Source organism: Pongo pygmaeus, chromosome 19 (assembly GCF_028885625.2).
Source record: "Pongo pygmaeus isolate AG05252 chromosome 19, NHGRI_mPonPyg2-v2.0_pri, whole genome shotgun sequence".
NCBI lineage: Eukaryota > Metazoa > Chordata > Mammalia > Primates > Hominidae > Pongo > Pongo pygmaeus.
In genome coordinates, this window is record NC_072392.2 from 3,360,480 (window position 1) to 3,375,226 (window position 14,747).

General features: G+C 50.5%; 1 protein-coding gene across 2 annotated transcripts in view; it reads right to left on the reverse strand.

Moving 5' to 3' along the window:
- Positions 1–714: 714 nt before the first annotated feature.
- TRPV1 (transient receptor potential cation channel subfamily V member 1) overlaps positions 715–14,747 on the reverse strand; it is a 45,857-nt gene continuing 31,824 nt past the window's right edge. Inside the window, exons 11-16 of one of the 2 annotated variants that reach the window (XM_063655745.1) lie at positions 13,693–13,858; positions 13,221–13,287; positions 8,648–8,970; positions 7,141–7,268; positions 6,545–6,660; positions 715–2,284 (exon numbers count right to left, since the gene is read on the reverse strand). In XM_063655745.1, coding sequence (XP_063511815.1) covers positions 2,112–2,284; positions 6,545–6,660; positions 7,141–7,268; positions 8,648–8,970; positions 13,221–13,287; positions 13,693–13,858 — 973 coding nt within the window. In that variant the 3' untranslated portion in view covers positions 715–2,111. The remainder of the gene's footprint in view (positions 2,285–6,544; positions 6,661–7,140; positions 7,269–8,647; positions 8,971–13,220; positions 13,288–13,692; positions 13,859–14,747) is intronic. The other variant, XM_063655746.1, reaches the window with a different exon arrangement.

Sequence of the window (14,747 nt, forward strand, 5' to 3'; positions counted from 1 at the left end):
AACACTCCCCACATCCCGGCTGTCGGCCTCCCTCCTCCAGGCTCCAGGCTCACTTGCCATGGTCACACGCAGGCACCTGGGGCACCAGCCCTCGGCTCCTCCGTGGGGCCTCCTATGTGGAGGTAGACACGATGCTAGAGAACAGGGAGGAGGGATCCCAGTATTTTCTCCCAAAACACCTCGCCTGGTAGGGCCCAAGCCCCAGCCTCAGCCAAAGTTCGTCCTTTCATGAACCGACATCCAATAATTCCACAACTAAACAACTCATTCTACACTCCGCAGATACTAACACAACCTGCCCATGTCTGGAACAGATCTCTCTTTCAGAGTATCTGTTTCTTAAGCTCTATTCTACAATGGAAGAGTCAGCAAACTCTTCTGTAAAGGGCCAGATAGTATGTTTTTTATATTTTAGGTAAGCTTTTTATATTTTAGGCTTTGCAAACTATTTGGTCTCTGTTGCGGCTATTCATTTCTGCATTATAGCAGGAATGCAACCATAGGAGTGCACACACACACATACACACACACGCATACAAACATGCATGCATGCACACACCCACCCACACACACACAGTTTCACTCGTTGCCCAGGCTGGAGTGCAGTGGTACACACTTCACTCGTGTACACACACGCATCCACAAGCAGCCTACATAGTGCCAATTAGCTATGCCAGCCCATTTCCTGGCACAAACTTTACACTTGACTCGATATATATGTATACATATCTATTTATTTGAGGATGCCAGTACGGATGGAGTGGAAGCATGTGCCACTGCGGGAAGCAGGACTGGGGTCCCTACAAATGGAAGATCTTTCAAACATTCTTACTGGGTACCTTTGGGATGTGGTTCTGTAGTTTTAAGCTGCACAGCAATCAAGCTGATATTCTGGAGACTGTGATTGATCGTAAGGAAGGATGAAGAAGGCACTCCTGCAACAGTTTGATTCTGCCAGAGCTGGGAGTGGGACGGCCTCCCCCACCTTCTCCAGGGAGGAAACACCAACACCCCCAAACCACCCGGGCAGGTAAGAGGAGCAAGCACAACACGGAGAGGAAGAGCCTCTGCATTTTCCATCAAAGGAAGGGTTTGTTCCCAAAGGTGTTTTCCTGGGCTTCATTGACTTTTGCTCCTAGTAATATAAAATCAAAGAAGGCTGGGCGCAGCAGCTCACACTTGTAATCCCAGCACTTTGGGAGGCCAAGGCGGGCAGATCACCTGAGGTCAGGAGTTTGAGACCAGCCTGGCCAACATGGTGAAACCCCGTCTCTATTAAAAATACAAAAATTAGCCAGGCATGGTAGTGCTCACCTATAATCCCAGCTACTTGGGAGGCTGAGGCAGGAGAATCGCTTGAACCCGGGAGGCAGAGGTTGCAGTGAGCCAAGATCACAACCACTGCACTCCAGCCTGGGCAACAAGAGTGAATTCTGTCTCACCAAAAAAAAAAAAAAAAAAAAAAAAAAAAAAAAAAAAAAGAATAAAATCAAAGAAAACAGCCAGGCATGGTGGCTCACACTTGTAATCCCAGCACTTTGGGAGGCCGAGGCGGGTGGATCACCTGAGGTCAGGAGTTCGAGACCAGCCTGGCCAACATGGCGAAACCCCGACTCTACTAAAAAAATACAAAAAATTAGCCAGGCATGGTGGCGCGTCCCTGTAATCCCAGCTACTCGGGAAGCTGAGGCAGGAGAATTGCTGGAATCCAGGAGGCAGAGGTTGCAGGGAGCCAAGATTGCACCACTGCACTCCAGCCTGGGTGAGAAGAGTAAAAGTCTGTCTCAAAAAAAAAAAAAGAATAAAATCAAAGAAAACAAGGGCCTAACATGTCCCAGTAGAGACTGACCATCCACACTGTTTAGTAAAGTGAGTTAAAACTTGAAAGTCTGTTAGGAGATTCACTTGGGGACAGTGACGGTTGGATGTACATCACTCCCCATGCTTCCAAGAACGCCTCCCACAGCTTGTCCAGCGCAGATTTGGGAACATGCTGGGCAGGCACGGACCAGGCCAGGCTGCTGACAGAGCACTGGTGTTCCCTCGGCAGCCCCCCATGGCAGCGGGGTCTCCTAAGGCCCAGTGTTGACAGTGCTGTCTGCGTGAGGTCCTCACTTCTCCCCGGAAGCGGCAGGACTCTTGAAGACCTCAGCGTCTTCTGGCTTCAGAGACCCTGAAAACTGTCGCAGATGAACTTCCTCAGGCTGAGCAGACTGCCTATCTCGAGCACTTGCCTCTCTTAAAAGGGGGACCAGGGCAAAGTTCTTCCAGTGTCTGCCTGAAACTGAAGGGTAAAACACTATTACTACCTTGGATGCAGAAAAACATTCACTTCTTGACCTCCCAAGTCTCCAGATAAAAGGAGGTCCAGGCCGGATGCGGTGGCTGACGCCTGTAATCCCAGCACTTTGGGAGGCCGAGGCAGGTGGATCACCTGAGGTCAGGAGTTCAAGACCAGCCTGGCCAACATGGTGAAACCCCATCTCTACTAAAAATACAAAAAAAAAAAAAAATGGCCGGGCATAGTGGCACATGCCTGTAATCCCAGTACTTGAGAGGCTGAGGCAGAAGAATCACTTGAACCTGGGAGGCACAGGCTGCAGTGAGCTGAGATTGCGCCACTGCACTCCAGCCTGGGCGAAAAGAGCAAAACTCCGTCAAAAAAAAAAAAGGAAAGAAAGAGAGAAAGAGAGAAAGAAAGAAAGAGAGAGAGAAAGAAAGAAAGAAAGAAAGGAGGAAGGAAGGAAGGAAGGAAGGAGAGAAGGAAGGAAGGAAGGAGAGAAGGAAGGAAGGAAGGAAAAGAAAGAAAGAGAAAGAAGGAAGGAAAGAAGGAAGGAAGGAAGGAAGGACGGAAGGAAGGAAAGAAGGAAGGAAAGAAGGAAGGAAGGAAGGAAGGAAAGAAAGAAAAAAGGAGGCCCAGGCATGCGAGTGCTTCCTGAGGCACCTGGATCAGTGCAACGTCCTCCTCCCTCAACTGCTCAAAGAGCCTCATGCACTCTCGCTGTTCCTTAAATTCTCTTCCTCCATCCCACCCTGACTTGCTTGCAGCCTCAGGAGAGCCCATCGCCTGCCCCTCTCAGCCTCCATCTCCTCCCTGCCCAAGCGGGAGGGACAGGAGGTCTCCACAGAGCAATGCTGAGGCCTGTCCCGTGAGTGGCTCAACACCAGGGCAGCTCTGGGTGATGAGCACCAGCCAAAGAGGCAGGATTTGGGGTCCAGGCCCACTGGGCGACAACCTGGGCGACTGAACAAGACTTCGTCTCAAAAAAAAAAAAAGAAAAAAATTATAAAGGTGCAATCAGGCAACCTCCAACCATCCCCCATCCCTGCCCCAGTTAACATGGGTGTGTATATCCCTGCCACTGGGTCGATGTCTTTATAAATATCACAGTGAATGTTCAGTGTTGTAAACCGCCCACAGTGTCATGTAAACATAATACAAATCAACTGCCAAGTGAAACAGCAAATCTTGTCAAAGATGTAGGATGTCACTAAATCAACAAGAGTGATGTTGAAAAACTCAAGTCACACGCAAAGCTATCTTTCAGTAGCTCTCTGGCAAAGTTAGACCAGTTAACAATTGACAAAGAGATCATCAATAAGCATTATTACGTGAGGCAGGGATTGCTTCTAACTAAACTCACAGGAAAATCACACGATCGCAGGAGGCCTGTGGAAAAACTGATGGAGCCCTCGAGCAGTTTTCTAAAAATGAGCCTTTGATAAAATAGATTTTCGCTTCCAGCTATAATGGAGTATCTAGTACTGGGCTAGCCATCCTGCTGTCAACGATCACAAAACTAGGCAACATACATGCAGCAAATGTTTTTCAAAGATAGGACATCAGGCAGTGAAAAATGGCAGTCCCTCAAATAACACCAACTTAGCAGCTAAAGATTTTTTAAAATTAAACATTAAAAAAAGGCCAGGCATGGTGGCTCACACCTGTCATCCCAACACTTTGGGAGACCAAGGTGGGCAGATCACCTGAGATCAGGAATTCAAGACCAGCCTGGCCAACATGGTGAAACCCTGTCTCTACTAAAAATATAAAAATTAGCCGGGTGTACACATATACACCATGGAATACTATGCAGCCATAAAAAATGATGAGTTCATGTCCTTTGTAGGGACATGGATGAAGCTGGAAACCGTCATTCTCAGCAAACTATCGCAAGGACAAAAAACCAAACACCGCATGTTCTCACTCATAGGTGGGAATTGAACAATGAGAACACTCGGACCCAGGAAGGGGGACATCACACACGGGGGCCTGTTGTGGGGTGGGGGTAGCGGGGAGGGATAGCATTAGGAGATATACCTAATGTAAATGACGAGTTAATGGGTGCAGCACAACAACATGGCACATGTATACATATGTAACAAACCTGCACGTTGTGCACATGTACCCTAGAACTTAAAGTATAATAAAAAAAAAAAAAATGAGCCGAGTGTAGTGGCAGGTGCCTGCAGTCCCAGGTACTTGGGAGGCTGAGGTGGGAGGATCACTTGAACCCAGAAGGCGGAGGTTGCAGTGAACCAAGATCATGCCACTGCACTCCAGCCTGGGCAACAGAGCAAGACTCCATCTCAAAAATAAAATAATAAAATAAATAAAAACTGCAATTCCCAAGAGAAGTGAAATTCACAAGGGGAGCCCTGTGGTCTCCCTAACTTTCTGCCTAAGGACAATTTCCCCAACTACAACGCGGTGAGCTGCAGTCTAAGAAGAGCATGGGATTGCCTTTGAGTTAAAGAAAAAGAAATCAAGAGCTGGGCAGCGGAAGCAGCTAGAATCTGTGGATCAGAGCACATGAGAAGAGGAGGAAGGATTTATGGGGGTGGAAGCCCAGACATCTTTGGGACAGATGAGTTCCCCACAAGTCCTTGCTAAGAGCTGAGCTGTGCTAGTTCATGGTGTGACCGCGTGAGGGTGATCAGAGAGTGGCTTAGAGTATTTAAAGGGTGTTAAGAAGGTCTCTGGGCCTCTGAGGCCCCCAGTACTACTCAACCTTTAACGTCTCTGTCCCACTTTCATAAAGATAGAAAACAGAATAGGGGCCAAGAGGTTGGGGCCAGGGGACATAGAATTATTGTAAGGGCACAGAGTTTCTGTTTGGGATGATTAAAATGTTCTGGAAAAAGGCCCGGCACGGTGGCTCACGCCTGTCATCCCAGCACTTTGGGATGACCTGAGGTCAGGAGACCAGCCTGGCCAACATGGTGAAAACCTGTTTCTACTATAAAAATACAAAAATTAGCCGGGCGTGGTGGCACACACCTGTAATCCCAGCTACTCGGGAGACTGAGGCAGGAGAATTGCTTGAACCCGGGAGGCGGAGGTTGCAGTGAGCCCAGATCACGCCACTGCACTCCAGCCTAGGCAACAGAGTGAGACTCCATATCAAAAAAAAAAAAAAGTTCTGGAAATAGATAGTGGTGAGAGTTGTATAATAATGTAAATGTACTTAATGACACTAAACTGTACACTTAAAAAGGATTTAAATGGCAAGTTTTAGGAGATAGATATTTTACCACAATTTTTTATAATTAAATACAAAGTAATTCAAAAACAAAGTGTTCAGGGTTGTAATTATATCTCAAAATTTGTCCACTATAAACTATGCCTGCTTCATTTTTAGGTAAATGTCCTCAATTAGACATTTATTTAATGTTTTCTATTAAATGTTTACCAGTAACTGTTAAACAGCTTTCTTTCTGGTAGTAATCTTCCTCAGGGTTTTTCTATTTGTTCTTTTTTTTGAGAGAGTCTCGTTCTGTCGCCCAGGCTGGAGTGCAGTGGTGCGATCTCGGCTCACTGCAACCTCCGCCTCCCAGGTTCAACCGATTCTCCTGCTTCAGCCTCCTGAGTTGCTGGGATTACAGGTGCCTGCCACCATGCCTGGCTAATTTTTGTATTTTTTTTAGTAGAGATGGAGTTTCACCATGTTGGCCAAGCTGGTCTCAAACTCCTGGCCTCAGGCGATCCGCCCGTCTCAGCCTCCCAAAGTGCTGGGATGACAGGTGTGAGCCACTGTGCCCGGCCTCCTTGGGGTTTTTCTGCTCAAGGCATCCCCTTTCCTCTTCTCACCCTCCCCTCTTCACCAGCCCAGATGTGTCCATGAGCGACAAGTGTTCCCGTCTGCCTGTTTGTGTCCGCCCAGCCTCACAGAGCTATGACGTCACATGCACACGTGCAGAGTGAGAAGCAGGGCTGAGGAGGCAGGGCAGCCCATACAAGGAGATAGGGCGGGGCTGGGCTGCGTCCCCTGGGGCGCTGAGGACAGGTGCCTGGGCTGGAGGTGCTGGCACAGCCGCTTGCACGGGCCCAGTGAGCCGTCAGCCGTCAGCCGTGACAGCATGAGTGAGGCGCTCAAGTCAGCCCGTGACTATGTGCTCATGGCTGACGTCAGGAGCTGCCACAGCGCCCGTGTCCTGGGGGGATGAGGAGCCCGGCAAGGCGTGGGGAACCTGCAAAGCTCCCCCTGCCCAACACCAGGCCACCAGCCAAGGAGGTGCCAAGCACCGGCCCCTCGCGCCTCACCTCTGCTTGACCGCAGGGAGAAGCTCAGGGTACGCTTGACGCCCTCACAGTTGCCCGGGTCTTCATTGATGATGCCCACGTTGGTGTTCCAGGTGGTCCAGTTCACCTCGTCCACCCTGCGGGGTAAGGGGTCGGGAGAGCCTGAGAGCTGTGCCCAGCTTCCCAGGCCGAGGGCTCTGCCCACAGGCCAAGCCCAAGAAACCCACCCATCAGGATGGAGACGTGGTGGGTCGGGGAGGGCAGAGAGGACTTGATTTTCGGACACCATCCCCAAAGATGTGATCTCTGACCGTACTGTGAGGCCCAGGGACTTTACATATTGGATGCCAGTCTCTGACCCTGCTCACTAGACGACCCCTTCCGGACACCTCGAATTTTCCAGAATTTAGTGTCTGGGCCCCACCAGCTGAGATCTAAGATGGTCCACTCTGCGTGCCCACAGCTGAGCTCAGGACGGCCCCAATTCCTACAGCTGGCATTGGGAGAGCCCCCTGTGCTCATGACCAGCCCCTGATGGAGGCCCTGAGGCAGGCTCTGTGTCCACAGGGGAGCCCCGAAGCTCCCAGGCTCTGATTCAGGTGGAGCGTGGGCGTTACCTGAAGCACCACCTGTAGTCGTCCTTGCCATCAGGTGTGTATCCCACCTGCAGCAGCTTGCCTGAGCGGAAGGCCTTCCTCATGCACTTAAGGAAGCTCTTCTCCGTGTCCAGGATGGTGATGGCCCTCTGCAGGAAGACACCAAGGGCAGAGGAGCTGAGGGGCAGAGGGTGCATCCCAGGGCCACCCTGGCTGCCAGTATCCATCTCCCCAGGGGCTCTCCCAGGCCCAGATGCCTCCGGGGTGGTTGTCCAGTGCCCTCCACGCTAGCTTTGTTTCTGTAACCTGGCAGGGGTACACTCTATGCAAGGGGCACAGCCCGGCCAGCCCAGACCTGTCCAGGTGCCACTGGTGCCTGCCGGGCCTGGGTAGGGCAGCCCCAGGAGTGATACGGAGTGTCCCAGACCCTGCCCTGAGGAGCTCACAAGGGGCAACATAGGGTAGGGGCTGAGAGCAGGACCACGAGTGAGACTGCCTGGGCCAGGTCCTGGCTCTGCCACTTACTAGCCATGTGACCTTGAGCACAGATACTTCGCTACACCTCAGTGCCTTCATTCAAAAATGGAACAGTATAGCCAGGCGCGGTGGCTCACCCCTGTAATCCCAGCACTTTGGGAGGCCAAGGCAGGTGGATCACCTGAGGTCAGGAGTTCAAAACCAGCCTGGCCAACATGGTGAAACTCCATCTCTACTAAAAATACAAAAATTAGCTGGGCGTGGTGGTGGGCGCCTGCAATTCCAGCTACTAGGGAGGCTGAGGCAGGAGAATCGCTTGAACCCGGGAGGCAGAGGTTGCAGTGAGCCAAGATCACGCCAATGCACTCCAGCCTGGGCAACAAGAGTGAAACTTCATCTCAGAAAAAAAAAAAAAAAAAAAAAAAAAAAGAACAATAATAGAATCCACTTCACAGGACTGTTGTGAGGATTAAATTAGATCAGATAAGACAGACACAGTACAGTCCCTATCACAGAGAAAGTGCTCCTTCATAAGAACGAAACTTACTATTAGTAGCTGGGGATGCAGATGTGGCCCACAGGGCTCAGAAATGTAGCTGTCAGGGCCCTGCCTCATGGTAGCTGCTCCCCTGAGTCCGGCCTCTAGTGCCCACCTTATACCAGGCTCCTCTGAGGAGGACACCCTGTGGGGCTGAGCCCTCCCCCTTCTTCCCTCCAGGACCATCCAGACCACAGCCGAGCACGGTGTCTATAAACACCAGCTGAGCTCATCTGCCCCTGAGCAGGTGCTGGGCAGGGGAACTTACTGGAAATCCACTGAGGGAGGTGCTGAGGCTGGATCCCTGGGCCTGGCCGGGCTTTCTGCTCCCTTCTCAAATCCTGCAGGGCTCATGTGCCCAGCTGGGTAAGGCAGCGGGTAGAGAGGCCCATACCCTCCTGGCCACACACCGCCCCCACCCACCCACCCGCCTGCAGCCGGCTGTGTAAGACAGCAGACAGAGCGGCCCACACCCTCCTGGCTGCTCACCACCCCCTAACTCCACCCACACACCTGCAGCTTCCAGATGTTCTTGCTCTCCTGTGCGATCTTGTTGACAGTCTCACCCATGAGGGCGATGAGCATGTTGAGCAGGAGGATGTAGGTGAGAATTACATAGGACAGCAGCAGAATGATGAAGACAGCCTTGAAGTCATAGTTCTCAGTGAACTCCAGGTCACCCATGCCGATGGTGAACTTGAACAGCTCCAGGCAGGTGGAGTACAGGCTGTTGTAGGAGCTATCGGGTGGCCTGCAGCCAGGCCCCCGCCACCTGTGTGACGTGGACTCAGACGGCAGGGAGTCGTTCTTCCCGTCTTCAATCAGCGTCACCACCGCTACAGGGCACGGGGAGGGCGGGGTGCCACTGGATAGAAGCCAATATCCCAAGTCCCCTGACATACACCCTCCTGCTCAGTCAGTCTCAAATAACTTTGTGAGAAGTTATTTTTAAAGCATCCCTTCTTTAAAACTATCAAAAAAATTTTCATAGTATATTTTTAAGAACTTTATCATCATCTGCTAGAAAAACAAATAAATATATAAATCTCTACGTGCAATGTGAATACAGCCACCTTTGTGCAGTGCACAACCTGCTTAACCGTACATGTCAGCTCTGGCTCCACACTTGCTTTGTCCATCACACCCTGTTGGCCTGCATCCCTCAGAGGTCCATTTTGCTCCATGAGCACTGAGCAGCTCAGAGCAGCATGACCTCTCCCCACATGCTGCCTTCTTCTATGGGAAGTGTGGCCCAGAGCCTGAGAGCCTCTGCAGCAGCTGTGCATCGCGGTTGCTACCTATCAGTATCCACTAACCCCCCAGCCTAGTCCCTTCCTGTACCTACTGAAATGCAGGGCCTTCAGACCCAGGTGCCAGAGCCCACACCTATTAGGTCTCTCCTAGTCACAGGTGCCCATCCCTCTCAGCCAGAGATTCCAACGCAAACAGCAGGGTGGGGACAGGGAGGGTGCACCACGTAAACCATGTAACTGTGGGACTTGGATGAGCATCAAAGCAGAGTCCAGTGCTCAAAAAACAATGTGGAGGCTGGGTGCGGTGGCTCAAGCCTGTAATCCCAGCACTTTGGGAGGCGCAGGCAGGTGGATCACCTGAGGTCAGGAGTTTGAGACCAGCCTGGCCAACATGGTGAAACCCCATCTCTACTAAAAATACCCAGGTTGGGCCAGGCGCTGTAGCTCACGCCTGTAATCCCAGCACTTTGGTAGGCTGAGGCAGGTGGATCACCTGAGGTCAGGAGTTTGAGACCAGCCTGGCCAACATGGTGAAACCCCATCTGTACTAAAAATACCCGGGTTGGGCCGGGTGCGGTGGCTCACACCTGTCATCCCAGCACTTTGGGAGGCTGAGGCGGGCGGATCACAAGGTCAGGAGATCAAGACCATCCTGGCTAACACAGTGAAACCCTGTCTCTACTAAAACTACAAAAAATTAGCTGGGCGTGGTGGCGGGTGCCTGTAGTCCCAGCTACTTGGGAGGCTGAGGCAGGAGAATGGTGTGAACCTGGGAGGCAGAGGTTGCAGATCGCACCACTGCACTCCAGCCTGGGCGACAGAGCGAGACTCTATCTCAAAAAAAAAAAAAAAAAAAAAAGATGTGGACATGTCAAAAGAGCACAGGAGCCTGCTGGAAGAGACTCCAGTGACTAATCTCAAACAATTTGAGTATTAAAATAAAAGAGGATAGTAAGGATTATAACCCATTTAACAAAGTGAGAATCCATGAAAACAAAAGACTCCATGAGACCATTCTGATACAAATAAATACATAGAAATGGGGAATGGTTAGCTCTTCTCTACAATAGAATGCCAGGTAATAAATGTAGAAGCAATGATGGAGTTAGAAGATCATCTTCTCCGGGCGCGGTGGCTCACGCCTATAATCCCAGCACTTCAGGAGGCCAAGGCAGGTGGATTACCTGAGGTCAGGAGGTCGAGACCAGCCTGAGCAACATGGTGAAACCCCATCTGTACTAAAAATATAAAAATTAGTCGGGCGTGGTGATGGGCAGCTGTGATCCCAGCTACCCGGGAGGCTGAGGCAGGAGAATTGCTTGAACCAGGGAGGCGGAGGTTGCAGTGAGCAGAGATGGCACCACTGCATGCCAGCCTGGGTGACAGACAGAGACTCCTTCTCAAGAAAAAAAAAAAATCATCATTTGGCCACCATCATAGGTTGAAGTGATTCAGGTAAGACTCATCAACGGATGCTAAAACTCCTGGGTGAAAGTCTGATGAGAAACAGGCTAGTCACATAGTTTCAAAGCATCTCCTTGAAAAGTATCCATTACAAAGGTAAATATAGTAGCTTTATAGTGGAAAAGTCTGGCAGATCCACCAAAACCAAGTCATCAAAGCTAACGTCCCCAGAAGTCAGACAGATATCATGTGACTCCTGATAAAACACACAGCAGAGGACACACATCGCTTCTTGATATTCTGGCCAAAAATGCATACCTGGCTATAATCGTGAGGAAACATCAGACACACCCAAATTGAGAAACATTGTCAAAACCACTGGCCTCTACTCATTACAAATTCTGAGGTCGCAAATGACAAGGAATGATGCAGGAACTGCCCTGGATTAAAGGAGACTAAGGTCAGGCGCAGTGGCTCACACCTGTCATCCTAGCACTTTGGGAGCCGAGGCGGGCAGATCACTTGAGGTCAGGAGCTCAAGACCAACATGACAAAACCCCGTCTCTACTAAAAATACAAAAAAAAAAAAAAAGCCTAGTGTGGTGGTGGGCACCTGTAATCCCAGCTACTCGGAAGGCTGAGGCACAAGAATCACTTGAACCCTGGAAGTGGAGGTTGTAGTGAGCTGAGATGGTGCCACTGCACTGCAGCCTGGGCAACAGCATGAGATTCTGTCTCAAAAAGTAATTAATGGCCGGGTGCAGTGGCTCATGCCTATAATCCCAGCACTTTGGGAGGCCGAGGTGGGTGGATCACCTCAGATCAGGAGTTTGAGACCAGCTTGGCCAATATGGCAAAACCCCATCTCTATTAAAAACATAAAAACTAGCCGGCGCAGTGGTTCACACCTGTAATCTCAGCACTTTGGAAGGCCGAGGCGGATGGATCACGAGGTCAGGAGATCGAGACCATCCTGGCTAACACGGTAAAACCCCATCTCTACTAAAAATACAAAAAATTAGCCGGGCATGGTGGCAGACACCTGTAGTCCCAGCTACTCGGGAGGCTGAGGCAGGAGAATGGCGTGAACCCGGGAGGCGGAGCCTGCAGTGAGTCGAGATCATGCCACTGCACTCCAGCCTGGGCGAGAGAGCTAGACTCTGTATCAACAATACATACATATATATATATATATATATATATATATATATATATATATAAAAACTAGCCGGGCATGGTAGCGTGCGCCTGTAATCCCAGCTACTTGGGAGGCTGAGGCAGGAAAATTGCTTGAACCCGGGAGACGGAGGTTGCAGTGAGCCAACACAGTGCCACTGCCCTCCAGCCTCAGGGACAGAGTGAGACACCGTCTTAAATAATAATAATAATAAATTAATTATTAAAGGAGACCAAAGCAGCATGACAATGGAAGGTAATGCATGATCTGGGAATCTCATTTTCTGAGAAAGACATTATTAGGACAATTGGTGAAATGCAAATAAGGGCTATGGGTTAGCTAATAGTGTGGGTCAATGTTACCTTCCTGATCGTGATCACTGAACTGTGTTTATGTAAAATAACTTCTTTCATATAGAAATACACACTCAAGTATTTCATGGTAAAGGGCTGATCTTTATTTTACCATGATATCTGCAACCTGTAAAGGGCATGATATCTGCAACTGACTTTCAGTCTTTTTCACACGTGGCACATGTGTTCATGTTTGTGCGCGCGCATGTGTATGGGGTAGAGAAAGTGATAACATAAAATGTGGTAATTTGGGGGGAATCTGGTTCAAGAGTGTAGAGAAGTTATTGGTTCTATTCTCGCAACTTTTCTGGAAGTCTGAAATAACATCAAAATTAAAAGTTGAAGGGCCGGTCACGGTGGCTCACACCTGTAATCCCAGCACTTTGGGAGGCCGAGGCGGATGGATCACAAGGTCAGGAGTTTGCAACCAGCCTGGGCAACATGGTGAAACCCCATCTCTACTAAAATACAAAAAATTAGCCGGGCATGGCGGTGTGCACCTGTAGTCCCAGCTACTCGGGAGGCTAAGGTAGGAGAATTGCTTGAACCCAGGAGGCAGAGGTTGCAGTGAGCCGAGGTCACGCCACTGCACTCCAGCCTTGGCGACAGAGCGAGACTCCGTCTCAAAAAAAAAAAAAAAAAAAGTTAAAAAAACAACTGAGCCAAAATGCTATGAGACAGCCACAGTACTTCCAGCCTGGAAAATTCTTAAAGCATTTTATATAACACGTGGCCAAGTGCTGGGGCTCATTTCAGTGTGTCCTCTGTCCACCCTCTCAGTCACCTGCAGACATGCACCTGCCTTCCCAGTGCCTTCTCATTCAGCTCCTGGAATAGTCCTCAGAAGGCTCAGCCAAGCAGGACCCCTGCCCTCCCCCAGCGCTGACCAAGCTCATTACCTGTGGAAAATCCGAACAAGAAGACGACGTAGACAAACATGAAACGGCACAGGTCTCTCAGGATCATCTGCAGGAGACAGCAGGCTCATTAGAGCTGAGGCCAGGCACAGGAGGAGCTGAGGGAAGGGCTGGGCCGCATCGGCCTGGGGATGCATCTTGAGAACGCGCAAGACGGTTTGCTTTGCTGGTTCTCAGCTCAGGGATCATGAGGGAGTCACCCACCCTTCCCCCATAGCCTTTGTTCTGGCAGGAGATGGAGGCCTGGTGTGCAGAGAGGTCAGGTTTCAGGGAAACCCCCTACACACACCTGGGTCACGGCCAGATCGCTTGATTCTTGGAAAATGGGCTGGGGGCTAAACCAGCCCTTTCCCAGGCAAGACAGAGAGGATGGGCGGAGTTCCTGGGACAGCATCTCACATGCCCATGAGGTAAGCGGGCTCTGAGGAGACCCACTGGGGCCCAGGGTACCCACCTTCTCTATCATGACGGCATAGATGCCCATCTGCTGGAAACCGCGGGTGTAGTAGAGCATATTGGTCCAGCCCAAGGCCAGGGAGAACACCATAGAAGCCACGTACTCCTTGAGGTGGCTGAAGTACAGCACCACGGTGGCCAGCATGAACAGTGACTGCAGAAAGCTGAGGGTGGAGGGGAAGAAAGCTCCATCTACGGGAACCCGGGAGGCCTGGCACCCCCAGAGCAAAAGGCCACAGGCTGCTCAGAGGCCCAGACTGCAGGCCGCGATAGGAGCTAGGGTTGGGCTGTCCTGACTCCTTCAGCCCAGGCGTTCTCTGTGGAAGCAGCATCGTCCCCAAGGAGCAGAAATTGGCTTGGTAAGGAGCTATACAAAATCTCACTCTTTTTATGTATAAAGCACAGATATAAATATAGTACATAAAGGCCAGGCGCAGTAGCTCACGCCTTTAATCCCAGCTCTTTGGGAGGCCGAGGCATGCGGAGCACAAGGTCAGGAGTTCGAGGCCAGCCTGACCAACATAGTGAAGCCCCACCTCTACTAAAAATACAAAAAAAAATTAGCCAGGCATGGTGGTGCACGCCTGTAATCCCAGCTACTCAGGAGGCTGAGGCAGGAGAATCACTTGAACCTGGGAGGCGGAGGTTGTAGTGAGCCGAGACTGAGCCATTGCACTCCAGCCTGGGAGACAGAGCGAGACTCCATCTCAAATAAATAAATAAGTACATAAAAGGATATATAGTGGCCAGGTGTGGTGGCTCACACCTGTAATCCCAGCACTTTGGGAGGCAGATCACTTGAGGTCAGGAGTTCAAGACCAGCCTGGCCAACACAGTGAAATCGCATCTCTACCAAAAATACAAAAATTAGCTGGGCAAGGTGCACCCCTCTAATCCCAGCTACTGGGGACGCTGAGGCAGGAGAATCGCAATGCTATGTAGAACACTGCTTCTCTTAGGCAGGTAAATCAGTGTGTGCTAAACCTACAGATCTTGCCTCTTGAGTTTGCCTTTTGGGGCTAAAGTATAGGTATCTCAAGATTAGGGGGAAAA